The following is a 13,053-nucleotide window of genomic DNA, read 5'->3' as shown; positions in this document are numbered from 1 at the left end:
AGGCGTCCTCCACCCCCCCCCCCCCGCCCCGCCATTTTTTTTAATGTTTGTTTATTTATGTTAATTTTTTAAATGTTTATTTTTGAGAGTGAGAAAGAGACACAGTGCAAGTGAAGGAGGGGCAGAGAGAGAGGGAGACAGAATCCAAAGCAGGCTCCAGGCTCCGAGCCATCAGCACAGAGCTTGAACCCATGAACTGGGAGATCATGACCTGAGCCGAAGTCAGACACCCAACCAACTGAGCCACCCAGGCGCCCCTATGTTTATTTGTTTTTGAGACAGAGAGAGAGAGAGAGAGAGAGAGAGAGTGTGTGAGCAGGGGAGGGGCAGAGAGAGAGGGAGACACCGAGTCCAAAGCAGGCTCCAGGCTGTGAGCTGTCAGCACAGAGCCCGACGTGGGGCTGAAAGCCACGAACCTCAAGATCATGACATCAGCTGAAGTTAGATGCTTAAACGACTGAGCCACCCAGGCACCCCTGGAGTACAATAAATCTTATATGATATGGCTTAGCAGCTTACAGGTCTAGACAGAGATTCTGACGGACATTTAGTTCTGCAGAGTACAACCAGAAGTCATACTTGCTTAGCCTCCTGACATCTGCCTTCACAGAAGTTATGCACCGAAACTTTAAAATTCTTGGAAGATAAAGCTACAAGAGTGTACTCAGGACCAAAGTAGAGTCATCATCCAAATCAAAACAAATGCCTTACAACATTGTGGCATGTGGCTGTGGCCTAAGAGACTGGGAATGAATGCAGGTAACAAACACTATGGGGAGGGTGCTTCTAAATGATGTGGTCTGTGAATATGACTCCAAAGGGTCACCATCCCTGGATTTTCTGTGTGTACAGCAGGGTGGGAGGTGGGGATGGGGGAATCACTCTTTTGGGAAATACATTTTAACGAGAAATCAAGAGGTGATTAGCATGAGGGGTTTGAAGTGAGTGTCTAAACAGATGTCTACCAGATATATGGGGTCTCAGTGGTTTTGCTGGTTCTGTGGCACAGCATATAAACTACTATCCAAAGAAGCACCAGCCAGACCTTTGACACAGTAGCTGGTACTCAGTGTTTAAATGTTGATGTGAACAGACCAAGAGCACCTGTGTATGCCTGATATCCCCTACCACACGAGGGTGCCAAGCTGGGAAGAGAAGACACAGTGATTCTAGAAGAAGACAGGGAAATTTCCACAAAAGGTGCAATAAATAATATAATTCTCCCACAGAGTGACTAATACTGGCTTAATATATGCTGGTTACACATGAGCTCTGCTCATTGGCTCTCTCCTGAATGTGCTACTTGTGTTTGTGTAGGGCTTCATATTGTTGGGTCTGGGCCTCCACATCTGGAATAGGAACATGAGAAGAAAGCTACTGTAAAGCTCTCAGGTTACATTATTAAGATATCCATAACAGGGACGTCTGGGTGGCTCAGTCGGTTAAGCATCCGACTCTTGATTTTGGCTCAGGCCATGATCTCACGGTTTGTGGGATCATGCCCCACGTCGAGCTCTGTCTGTGCTGACAGCATGGAGACTGCTTGGGATTCTCTCTCTGCCCCTCCCCAGCTTGTGTGCATGTACTCTCTCTCAAAATAAATAAATAAATATTTTTTTAAAAAAGAAAAAAAAAGATATCCCTCATATTGAAAATGGTGGAAGAAAGAATGTTGAAATTTTCTTTGGACTTTTACAAACAAAGGGGAGAAGATTTAACATCTGGTCTAGGAATTCCGAAATGAGAAAAATTTTCATTTAAATATAAATACTTCTAGATTGCTGAGCTTCAGGCTATTATTTATCTCTTTTTATAACTTCTGGTATGCTGTATATGAAAATAGGGCTGGGCATAATCTGAAATAGGAAATAGATTAGAGTAAAATTTCAGCCTCGAGTACAGCATGAACTTGGGAGTTAATTTAATGTTTTGTTTTTTTCCATTTTAAAAGTCTGTTAAGAGGCAAAAGTTAAACAATGATCCTAGGATATGTGAAACATTAATAGTTGATAGTGGACGATCAGCTTCATGAAGGCTGGTGCGTAACGGCTGTTTGTTTTGCTCATCACAGTTACCGGGAAGGGCTACTGGTATTTAGTGGGCAGAGACTAGACGGGAAAGACATCCTGCTGACTAGGGAACAGTTCTGAAAACTAAGCTTTTGATATCCAGCATGACTTCTGAATACTCTGCCAGACATTTGTGGAGGTGGTAAGTCTATTACTCCATCTTATAAATAAATGTAAAATATTTTTGTACACAAAGTATTTTTGTAGCTACAAGAATGTACCTTTACGTAAATCTATTTTGTTTAGTTATAAAATACTAAGAATTATTCACTGGTTTGGAAAATCCTGTCAGTGACACCACCACTTGTGATGTGGGACTCATTAACAGAACATACAAGTTATCACTGCACTTGTGCTGGAAATGATAATACGTGCAAGTGTAAGCATTGGATTATTTGTCAGTAAAGTTATTCCTAAACGTTTATATATTAAATATCTCTGATATTTATTATAAATATTTTCTTTTATATTATTGAGGTGATATGTCATTCTCTTAATTAGGCATACAAGTTGATTATATCTAAGAATTTCATTTCAAGACACTGAAGGGAACACTGCAAACCATTTGCTACAAAAAGGAAGTGACTGGGGCGCCTGGATGGCTCGGGTGGTTGAGTGTGTCTGACTCTTGATTCTGGCTCAGGTCATGATCCCAGTGTTGTGGGATTGAGCCCTGTGTTGGGCTCCAGGCTAAACATGGAGCCTGCTTAACATTCATTCTTCTCTCTCTCTCTCCCCCTCTCCTTTCTTCCCTGTCTCTGCCCCTCTCCCCTGCTGGTGTGTGTGCTTGCTCTCTTAAAGGGAGAGAGAGAGAGAGAGAGAGAGAGAGAGAGAGGTGTCATACAGAGTTGAAACCACTAGGTTGTATGTTCTGATGTTCTGGCTGGCCTCTGCTTATATCTCCAAATTCAACTCCTACCCCCTGCCCCTTCACTCATTAAATTCTGCCAAACTGCCATCCTTTCTGTTTCTCAAACTTCCAAGGTCATTCTTGTTTCTAAGCCTTTGCAGTTCCTGGTTCCCTCTGCTTGTCATGCTCTTCCCCCAAATCTTTGCATGGCTTGGGCTTGCTTCTTTTTAATCATCTAAGTATCACTTAGGATTGAAAGGAGGCTTTCCCTAGCTATCTTTCTCCTGCTAGTTGTTGTTAATATTACTACCTTATTGTCTTCCCAACACTTTAATTATCTGAATTTATCTTATTTACTTATTTAATTATTAACTATTTCCCCACTAGAATGTGGGTTCCCTAGGAGCAGGAATCGTGTGCATGCAGCTCACGGCTGAAGTTCCAGGGCCTACAACACTGCCTGGCACATAGTAGGCACCCCATAGATATTTGTTGGATGAATCTAATCCATTTGTAAGTTTTTGTATTAGAAGATTATCAAAATATAACTAAAAATTAATTTGGGGTTATATACTGTTATATATAACAGTATATACCAAACAACTTAAGACACTAAATTCAGGGCAGACTTAGAATAATATGAATAAACCTATAGGGGCAGTTAGATTTTATTCTCCATGTTATAAATTACAATGACAGAATCTAATTGGAAAAAAGTCACAGAAACCAAGACTTTTTTTTAAAGTAATCTGTATATCCAACAGGGGGCTCAAACTCATGACCTCAAGATCAAGAGTCAGATGCTCTACTGACTGAGCCAGTGAAGTGCTCCCATAATCTAAGACTTTTAAGATAAAGTCCAGAGCTATGAGCAGTTAGTGATAGCTATATATTATAAACTTCCTGATTACATGTCAAACGTACTGACTTTTTGTTTTAAATTTTTATTAGTGAAATATAATTGACATACATTGTTATATTAGTTTCAGGTGTGTAACATAGTGATTCAACAATTCTATACATTACATAAAACTCACCACAGTAAGTGTAGTGACCACAAAGGAAATGAAAGCAAAAATAAACACTAAAATAAAAAGCTTTGCACAACAAAGGAAACCACCAACAAATCGTTACAGGCAACCTACTGAATGGGAGAAGGTAATTGCAAATGGTATCTCTGGTAAAGGGTTAATATCCAAGACATATGAAGAACTCATATGGGGGTGCCCAGCTGGCTCAGTTGGTGGAGCATACGACTCTTGATCTCAGGGTTGTGAGTTTGAGCCCCAGGTTGAATGTAGAGAGGTTACTTAAAATCTTAAAAACAAAAATCAAAAAACAAAAAAACTCCTACAGCTCAACACCAAAAACCCAAAAACAATCCAATTAATAAATGGGCAAGGGACCTGAAAAAACATTTTCCTGAAGAAGACATACATATGGCCAATGGTCACATGAAAAGATGCTCAACACCACAAATCATCAGGGAAATGCAAATCAAAACCAGGAGATTATCACCTCCTACCAGTCAGAATGGCTACTATAAAAAGAGAAGAAATAACAAAGGGCCTGGGTGGCTCCCTTGGTTAAATGTCCAGCTGCTTAGGTCATTATCTCACAGTTTGTGAGTGCAGAACCTGCTTCAGATTCTGTCTCTCCCCCCTCAACCTCTTGCATGCATGTGCACATGCTCTCTCTGTCTCCCCAAAATAAATAAACATTAAAAAAAGAGGAAATAATAAATGTTGGCAAGGATGTGGAGAAAAGGGAACCCTCAGGTACTGTTGGTGGGATAGTAAATTGGTACACTGTGGAAAATAGTATGGCGGTTGCTCAAAAAAGTGAATGTACTTACTTTAAAGTATATTTTCTTAACTTTTCCAAACGTGATACTAACTTCACACAAACACACCAACACAAACAGTTTCAACACAGGGCTTTTCTAGCTTTCTAGAAGTTTAAGTTAGATCTTTTCAAAAACATTTCATTTTTGTGTGCTTCTATTAATGGTCCTGTCTTTCAATAACCAATCTCCCTGAATAGAATCTTCTGCTTCAAAATTATAATGAATTTTGCTCTACAGGGGATATTATAACAAGCTTGTAATATATTAACTGCTCTGATCCAAAAAAAGGAGCATTTACTAGCTAGATGCTTCTTAAGTGTACATACAGCTTTTTTCTTTTACTATAGATCCACAGCATTAGTAAATTAAAGAACCTAAGAGTGTTAAAAACTTATAAGAATTTTTTTTTAAGTTTATTTCTTTATTTTGAGAGAGAGAGAGAGAATGCGCAAGTGAGGAAGGGGCAGAGAGGGAGAGAGAGAGAATCCCAAGTCGACTCTGCTGTCAGCACAGAGATTGACGTGGGGCTCGAACCCATGAACCGTGAGATCATGACCTGAGCCAAAGTCAGACGCTTAATCAACTGAGCCACCCAGGTGCCCCTAAAACTCATGTAAGAATTTTCAACAGAAAAATCACAGCATCCTTAGAAGCCAATATCTAATTCCCTCATTACACACCAAATTTATTAGAATAAAAAGTTTAAGTTTTGTCCTAAAAGTTACTGAGACATTTTATAGTAAACTGGTTAACCAGTTACCTGTATTTATAACCTATTCATCTTTAAATAAATTACTGATGCATGACTTACCAAATATTCTTCTGTGCCATACAAAGAAACAAACTGTTCATCATCTTCTAATTCTCTAGCTGCACCAAAATCTGTGAGTTTGTACACAGACTGTCCATCTTCCCCTATAACACGCATGATGTTTCCTGGCTTGATATCACGGTGCACTATGCCATTCTCTCGTAGATGGTTCATTCCACCCACTTAATAAAACAAAGGAAATCATAATGTAGGCATCTATGTGTGTGTGCATCAAATTCACTGACATCATTCACTCATATTCACTCAATATGTTTTTCCATAAGTTGGTCCAAAGTCATTTTTACCAAAGAAGAAATAGACAGTATTTATGTTTATGTTATCTCATATTTGAGTAACAAAAAGTTTTAGAATAAGGATCAATATGGTCTAAGGAAGAGTGCAATCTCTCTTAATTAAATATTATCAGGAAAATGGAACAAAATGATCTTAAGCATGACTTCCTGATTACTTTTGATTACATACATGTGGGCAATCTGCCTAAACTTAAGAATAATGATTCCTGAGAAAGATACCAAACTTTCATCATAGTTTCATATTTCTTTACCTTGGGGAAAGAATTCCATAAAAAGGTAAACTGGACTCAATACATAAAACAGTAAAAAAGTAACAGAGGCAAAGTGTCAGACTAGCTCCCAAGAATAATATTTCTCATATACTTAAAGCTATTCTAAAAAGGCCATTTTCCTTTTTTTTTTTAAGGGTAGAGGTGGCTACAATGCTGAAATTAACCTGTTTTGGGCGGTAGGCAGTGCCCCTAAATGCTAGTTTGAAACAGCTGACAGATGAATGCCCAAATATAACCTATGAAAATAAGTTTACAGGTATCACATTTCATTGTGAAAACTCAGGGCTATCAGTATACTTGGGAAGTCATCGATTATCTATAACTTCTACTAGGTTAAACAGGCTGCAGCATAGATTTTCTCTCATTTTATCCTCACGGAAAGAATCTCTACACTGCTTCCAATGCCAAGTTCAAGAACTCCCACTAACCTTATGCCTTCTTTATCACTGGGCTTTACTCATTCCTCAAATACTGATTCATTTCTCTCCAAGAAGATATTATTCTCTTCAGTTGCTATGTATATATAGTTATATATTTATATTTATTTATATTTTTAAAATAGCTTTCTTGAGGTAAAATTCACATATAAAATTCAGCCTTTTAAAGTATACAACTGAGTAGTTTTCAGAAGAGTCAAAGTCAAACAACCATCACTAGTTTCAGAACATTTTCATTATGTCAAAAAAAACCCCACACCATTAGCAGTTACTCCTCAACTCTGTCGTCCCCTCAAACCTCTGGCAATGACTAATCTGCTGTCTCTATGGATTTGCCTATTCTGGACATTTCATATAAATGAAATCATATAAATATTGTGACCTTTTGTTGTCTGCCTTCCTTCACTTAGCAAAATGTATCCATGTTACAGCATGTATCACTACTATATCTCTGTTTTTTTAACGTAAGCTCTAGGCCCAACGTGGGGCTTGAACTCATAACCCCAAGATCAAGAGTCGCATGGTCTATCACCTGAGCCAGCCAGGCACCCCTATGTCTTTTTAATGAACAGATAATATGCCATTGTATAGATATACCACATTTTGTTTATTCATCAGTTGATGGATACTTGGGCTCTTTCCATTTTGTGACTATTATGAACACTCGTGTCCAAGTTTTTGTGTGGATATGTTTTTAATTCTTTTAAGTAAATATCTAGCAATGGAATTGCTAAGTCATATATTTAATCTTTGAAGGAACTGCTAGACTGTTTTCCAAAGTGGCTGCACCTTTTTACATCCCACCAGCTATATAAAGTGCTCCAACTTCTTCACATCCTTGCCAACACTTTTGTTTTGTCTTTTTGATTTTGGCTATGCTATTGGGTATGAAGTGGCATCACTTTGTGGTTTTGATTTGCATTTCCCTACTTACTTATTTTTCTCCATTGCTCATTTTTAAATTGGGTTGTCTTTTTATTAAGTTGTCAGAATAAAAGTTCCTTATTGGGACCTCATCAAAACAAAAAGCTTCTGGACAGCGAAGGAAACAATCAGCAAAACTAAAAGGCAACCGACAGAATGGGAGAAGATATTTGCAAACGACATATCAGATAAAGGGTTAGTACCCAAAATCTATAAAGAACTTATCAAACTCAACACCCAAAAAACAAATTATCCAGTGAAGAAACAGGCAAAAGACATGAATAGACATTTCTCCAAAGAAGACATCCAGATGGCCAACCGACACATGAAAAAATGCTCAACATCACTCATCATCAGGGAAATACAAATCAAAACCACAATGAGATACCACCTCACACCTGTCAGAATGGCTAACATTAACAACTCAGGCACAACAGATGTTGGCAAGGATGTGGAGAGAGAGGATCTCTTTTGCACTGTTGGTGGGAATGCAAGCTGGTGCAACCACTCTGGAAAACAGTATGGAGGTTCCTCAAAAAACTAAAAATAGAACTACCTTAGGACCCAGCAATTGCACTACTAGATACTTATCCAAAGGATACAGGTGTGCTGTTTTGAAGGGACATGTGCACCCCCATGTTTATAGCAGCACTATCAACAATAGCCAAAGTATGGAAAGAGCCAAAATGTCCATCAATGGATGAATGGATAAAGAAGATGTGGTATATATGTGTATACATACAATAGAGTATTATTCGGCGATCAAAAAGAATGAAATCTTGCCGTTCGCAACTACATGGATGGAACTAGAGGGTATTATGCTGAGTGAAATTAGTCAGAGAAAGACAAATATCCTATGACTTCACTCATATGAGGACTTTAAGAGACAAAACAGATGAACATAAGGGAAGGGAAACAAAAATAATATAAAAACAGGGAGGGGGACAAAGCATAAGAGACTAATAAATATGGAGAACAAACAGAGGGTTACTGGAGAAGGTGTGGGAGGGGGGATGGGCTAAATGAGTAAGGGGCATTAAGGAATCTACTCCTGAAATCATTGTTGCACTATATGCTAATTTGGATGTAAATTAAAACAAATAAAATTAAGTATTACGTTGGAAAAAAAAAAGTTCCTTATCAGATACATGATTTGCAAATATTACCTCTCATTCTATGGGTTGTTTTTTCACTTACTTGATGTTGTCCTTTGAAACACAAAGTTTTTAATGTTGATGAAGTTCCAATTTATCTATTTTTTTCTTTTTGTACTTGTGCTCTTAGGGTCAGATCTAAGAGAGCACTGCATACAGGTCTTTGGTTTTGAATAGGAGATTACTTTTTAAAAATTCTTGTATGATTAAATTGTATTTACACAGATCTATAAAATCATGTAAACAAACGTACCCACATCTCGCAAAACAATTAAAAATTCAGACTCTGGTAGTCCATAGGCATTAGATGGCTCTTCTAAAACAGTGTATAAACTTCCACATGGACAAAATTCCATAATAAGTACTTTATGTCTTGTTGTTGTCTGAAAAAAAAAATCACTGATTGGGACTCAATATAAAAATAAGTTTTTATTATATGCCAATAGTCATCTAATTTCACTTAAATGTGGAATTTATTACAAATGATGAAGGCACTGTGAACTGCTTTACCTGGGATTTGTTAAATATTTACTGACCATACACATATAACAATCAACATCTTATAAATTCCTACTGGATTTATTTTTGAAGACAATGAAAGCTGGCTAAATCTGAATTAGAAAAATCACTGCTACACCATTATAATGGTTCTTTGAAAACTATCTTTAATTTCTAATACATAACAGTACATTCAGGACACTAATCTTCTAACAAATCTCTTAACACCTGAAATTCTTCTCAGGACAAGTACTTTTACTTCAAGGAATAAAGTTCTAGCCTTAAAAACAAAAAGATGGCAGGATGGCTGAGTGGTCCCTCTTGTAGCAAAGTTCTAGTCTGCTCATTTGTTTTAAATGTTGATTTTCATGTACCACCGACTGTAAGATATACCATCAATTTCATAACAGCTTCAGAGGGAAAAACAATTCATAAACAATTTCATAACAGCTTCAGGAACTTGAAAATGTGATTATAAGTCTTAAAATCCAGTATTTATCTCTAATTTTGTATCCTTTTTTTTTCTTCTTTAATTTTTTAAAATGCATTATTTTTAAATTATTTTTAACCTTGTTTTTTTTTTTTTTTTAATGTTTATTTTGAGAGTGCGCAAGTGGTGAAAGGGCAGAAAGAGAGGGAGGGAGAGAATTCCAAGCAAGCTCTGCACTGACAGCTTAATCTCACAAACTGTGAGATCATGATCTGAGCCAAAATCAAGAGCTGACACTTAACCGACTAAGCACCCCAAGAATGTTTTTATTTTTTTTATTTATTATTTATTTATTTATTTATTTAATTTTTTTTTCAACGTTTTTTATTTATTTTTGGGACAGAGAGAGACAGAGCATGAACAGGGGAGGGGCAGAGAGAGAGGGAGACACAGAATCGGAAACAGGCTCCAGGTTCCGAGCTATCAGCCCAGAGCCTGACGCGGGGCTTGAACTCACGGACCGTGAGATCGTGACCTGGCTGAAGTCGGACGCTTAACTGACTGCGCCACCCAGGCGCCCCAAGACTGTTGTTTTTAGACAATGAAATAATATATGTTGATTGCTGAAAATCTGGGAAATATCCATAATTCCATCACCAGAGATAATTACACTAATATTTTGGTGCACTTCCTTTTAGCCTTTTTCCTATATATCGAACCACACTATAGATACATAACACTATTTATACATGATACTACCGTACATTCAGGATCATACTGCATGTATGTTTTAATCCTATTTTTCTCACGTAATATTATACACAAACATGTTCCCAGGTGATTCAAATTTTGGTAAACATCTCTTTTCATTACTGCTTAACTACTGTGTAGTGAAGAATAAATTCTACCCCAAGAAAGGTCAGGCCTTTGTCTGCCCTTGGCAACTGGGAGGTGATCACTAGACCTCTGGAGTATCTTGTGTGCCAGAAGTGTCTTTCTTTGGGAGCTCTGGCCACATAACAGTCTAATAATGTAATTTATAATGGGGGTTTTAGGATGCACACATCCACTTCAACTTCCAGAGGAAATGGAGACTGAAAGGGTTGGCCTGAAACTCTGGAAAGGGGTAAAGACGAAAGGGCAGCCAGGTAGGAAGTATGTGATGGAGTCCCAATAAAAAGTGTAGACATCAAAAGCTCTAGTGAGTTTCCAAGGCTAGCGACGCTCTGTGCATACTGTCATACATCAAGGCCAGGAGGGTAATGTATCCACGAGGACAAGGAAGACTCATGTTTGGAATCCGCCTACGAATTTCTTCCTGTGACTAGTTCTAAGTCGTATCCTTTTTGCTACAATAAAACGAACTGTAAGGATAGAGCTTTCCCGAGTTCTGTGAGTCCTTCAACCTTCTAGCAAATTACCAAATCCGGGGACAGTCACGGGGAGCTCCAGACTTGACCCGGTCAAGTGATGACCAAATAGCCTCAGGGACCCCTGAGTTCACAGCCAGCGTCTGAATGAGCACAGTCTTGTGGGGAATGTTCTCTCCAACTGTGCAGTATGCCAAACTCTTCTGCAGCAGCTGGGGTCAAAAAGTCTTGAACAGAGGAGGCAGTCTGAAGGGCTACGCTCTTAGCATGGAGTGTAGCAAACTGAGTAACTATCTATCATATATTCTAACTTATTTAACCATTCTTTATTATAAACAGGGCAGTATGAACATCTTTGTCCATAAAACTATAATTTACATTTCTGATGAGTTCCTAAAAGGAAGTACTCACTAAAAATGAAATCACTATTATAAGGAATATAAACTGCCAAACTATTATTCAAAAGGTGTGATTTTATTGATTACCATGTCTAAGGGGATTAAACTAGATTTCTATTTCCATTACTTCTAATTTTCCTAACGACATTCTTATTTTCATTGTTTCTCCCTAAAGTCAGTCCTATCCTTAACATACTGTATTAATATATATAGTATATACGCTCTATGTTATATAAATTTCTGGATTCCTAGGATTTTTATCCTTTTACAAAGTCTTCTTTGTATTGACTTGTTACTTTAAGAATTATGTTGATTTAATGGGGCACGTGGGTCGCTCAGTTGGTTAAGTGTCCAACTTCAGCTGAGGTCATGATCTCAGGGTTCGTGGGTTCGAGCCCCGCATCGGATTCTGTGCTGACAGCTTGGACGCTGGAGCCTGCTTCGGATTCTGTGTCTCCTCTTCTCTCTGTCCCTCCCAACATTGCACACTCTCTCTCTCAAAAATACATAAACAGGGCGCCTGGGTGGCTCAGTCGGTTAAGCGGCCGACTTCGGCTCAGGTCATGATCTCGTAGTCTGTGAGTTTGAGCCCCGCGTCGGGCTCTGTGCTGACAGCTCAGAGCCTGGAGCCTGTTTCAGATTCTGTGTCTTCCTCTCTCTGACCCTCCCCCATTCATGCTCTGTCTCTCTCTGTCTCAAAAACAAATAAACATTAAAAAAAATTAAAAAAAGAAAAAAAATACATAAACATTATAAAAAAATAGAATTATGTCAATTTAACTTCACTTAGTTTTTAGTAAAATGCTGGTAACCATATTCTATACTCTTATTTCTTATGCTACTTTTTCTGATTCCATGATACTTCCATCGTTATATCTCCTCAAGAATCTTTGAGGACACAGTATTTGGTTATATGAACTGTAATTTTCACCATTAACAAAAAACTCATTGTTTATAAAACAATTTTTTACATTGGGTCATTTCTAAATTGCAATAACTACAACAAACATGAGAAGATTAACTAAAGTGTTACTACTTACCTCCTCTTCAATAGCAAATAATTTGACAATATTTTTGTGATTGAGTTTTTTTAACACTTCAAATTCTCTCATTTGAACATCCACTGGACGAAGGAAGCTTATGTTATTAAATACTTTGATAGCAAATAAGTCACCAGTTTTCTAAAAAAAAAAAAAAAAAAAAGAGAGAGAGAAAGGTTTTATTTAAAATATAAAATATAAATATTTAAAATATAAAATATAAATGTTTTATTTAAAATAGAAAATATAAATATTAAAATATAAATAAAATATAAATAAAGCTGCCATCAGAACTAGATAGCAATTTATCTTTCTTATAGAACACCTAAATATATATATATTTTAAGTTTATTTATTTTTGAGAGAAGGGGAGGGGAAGGGGAAGAGAGAGAGGGACAGAGAGAATCCCAAGCTGCCAGCACAGAGCCCAAGGCAGGGCTCGATCTCACGAACTGTGAGATCATGCCCTGAGCCGAAATCAAGAGTCAGATGCTCACCAGTGGAGCCACCCAGGTGCCCCATAGAACAGTTAAATATTTTTAAGCATAGGTAATTCTATCAGGGCTCTTCACTTGTTTTTATTTTTATTTATTTTATTTTTTTGAGAGCCAGCAAGTGAGTGAGGGACAGAGAGAGAGAG

The 13,053-nt window shown here is 37.6% G+C and overlaps 1 protein-coding gene across 3 annotated transcripts in view; it reads right to left on the bottom strand.

Moving 5' to 3' along the window:
• The window catches only part of TBK1 (TANK binding kinase 1), a 53,109-nt gene that overhangs the window by 32,394 nt on the left and 7,662 nt on the right, over positions 1-13,053 (bottom strand). For all 3 annotated transcript variants that reach the window (XM_027071342.2, XM_027071341.2, XM_053226453.1), the window contains exons 3-5: positions 12,414-12,554; positions 8,931-9,060; positions 5,577-5,758 (exon numbers count right to left, since the gene is read on the bottom strand). In XM_027071342.2, the coding sequence (XP_026927143.1) occupies positions 5,577-5,758; positions 8,931-9,060; positions 12,414-12,554 (453 nt within the window). The remainder of the gene's footprint in view (positions 1-5,576; positions 5,759-8,930; positions 9,061-12,413; positions 12,555-13,053) is intronic.

This window comes from Acinonyx jubatus, chromosome B4 (assembly GCF_027475565.1).
Source record: "Acinonyx jubatus isolate Ajub_Pintada_27869175 chromosome B4, VMU_Ajub_asm_v1.0, whole genome shotgun sequence".
Lineage (NCBI taxonomy): Eukaryota > Metazoa > Chordata > Mammalia > Carnivora > Felidae > Acinonyx > Acinonyx jubatus.
Note: the sequence above shows the minus strand (reverse complement) of the source record. Positions and strands in the feature narration are given on the sequence as shown.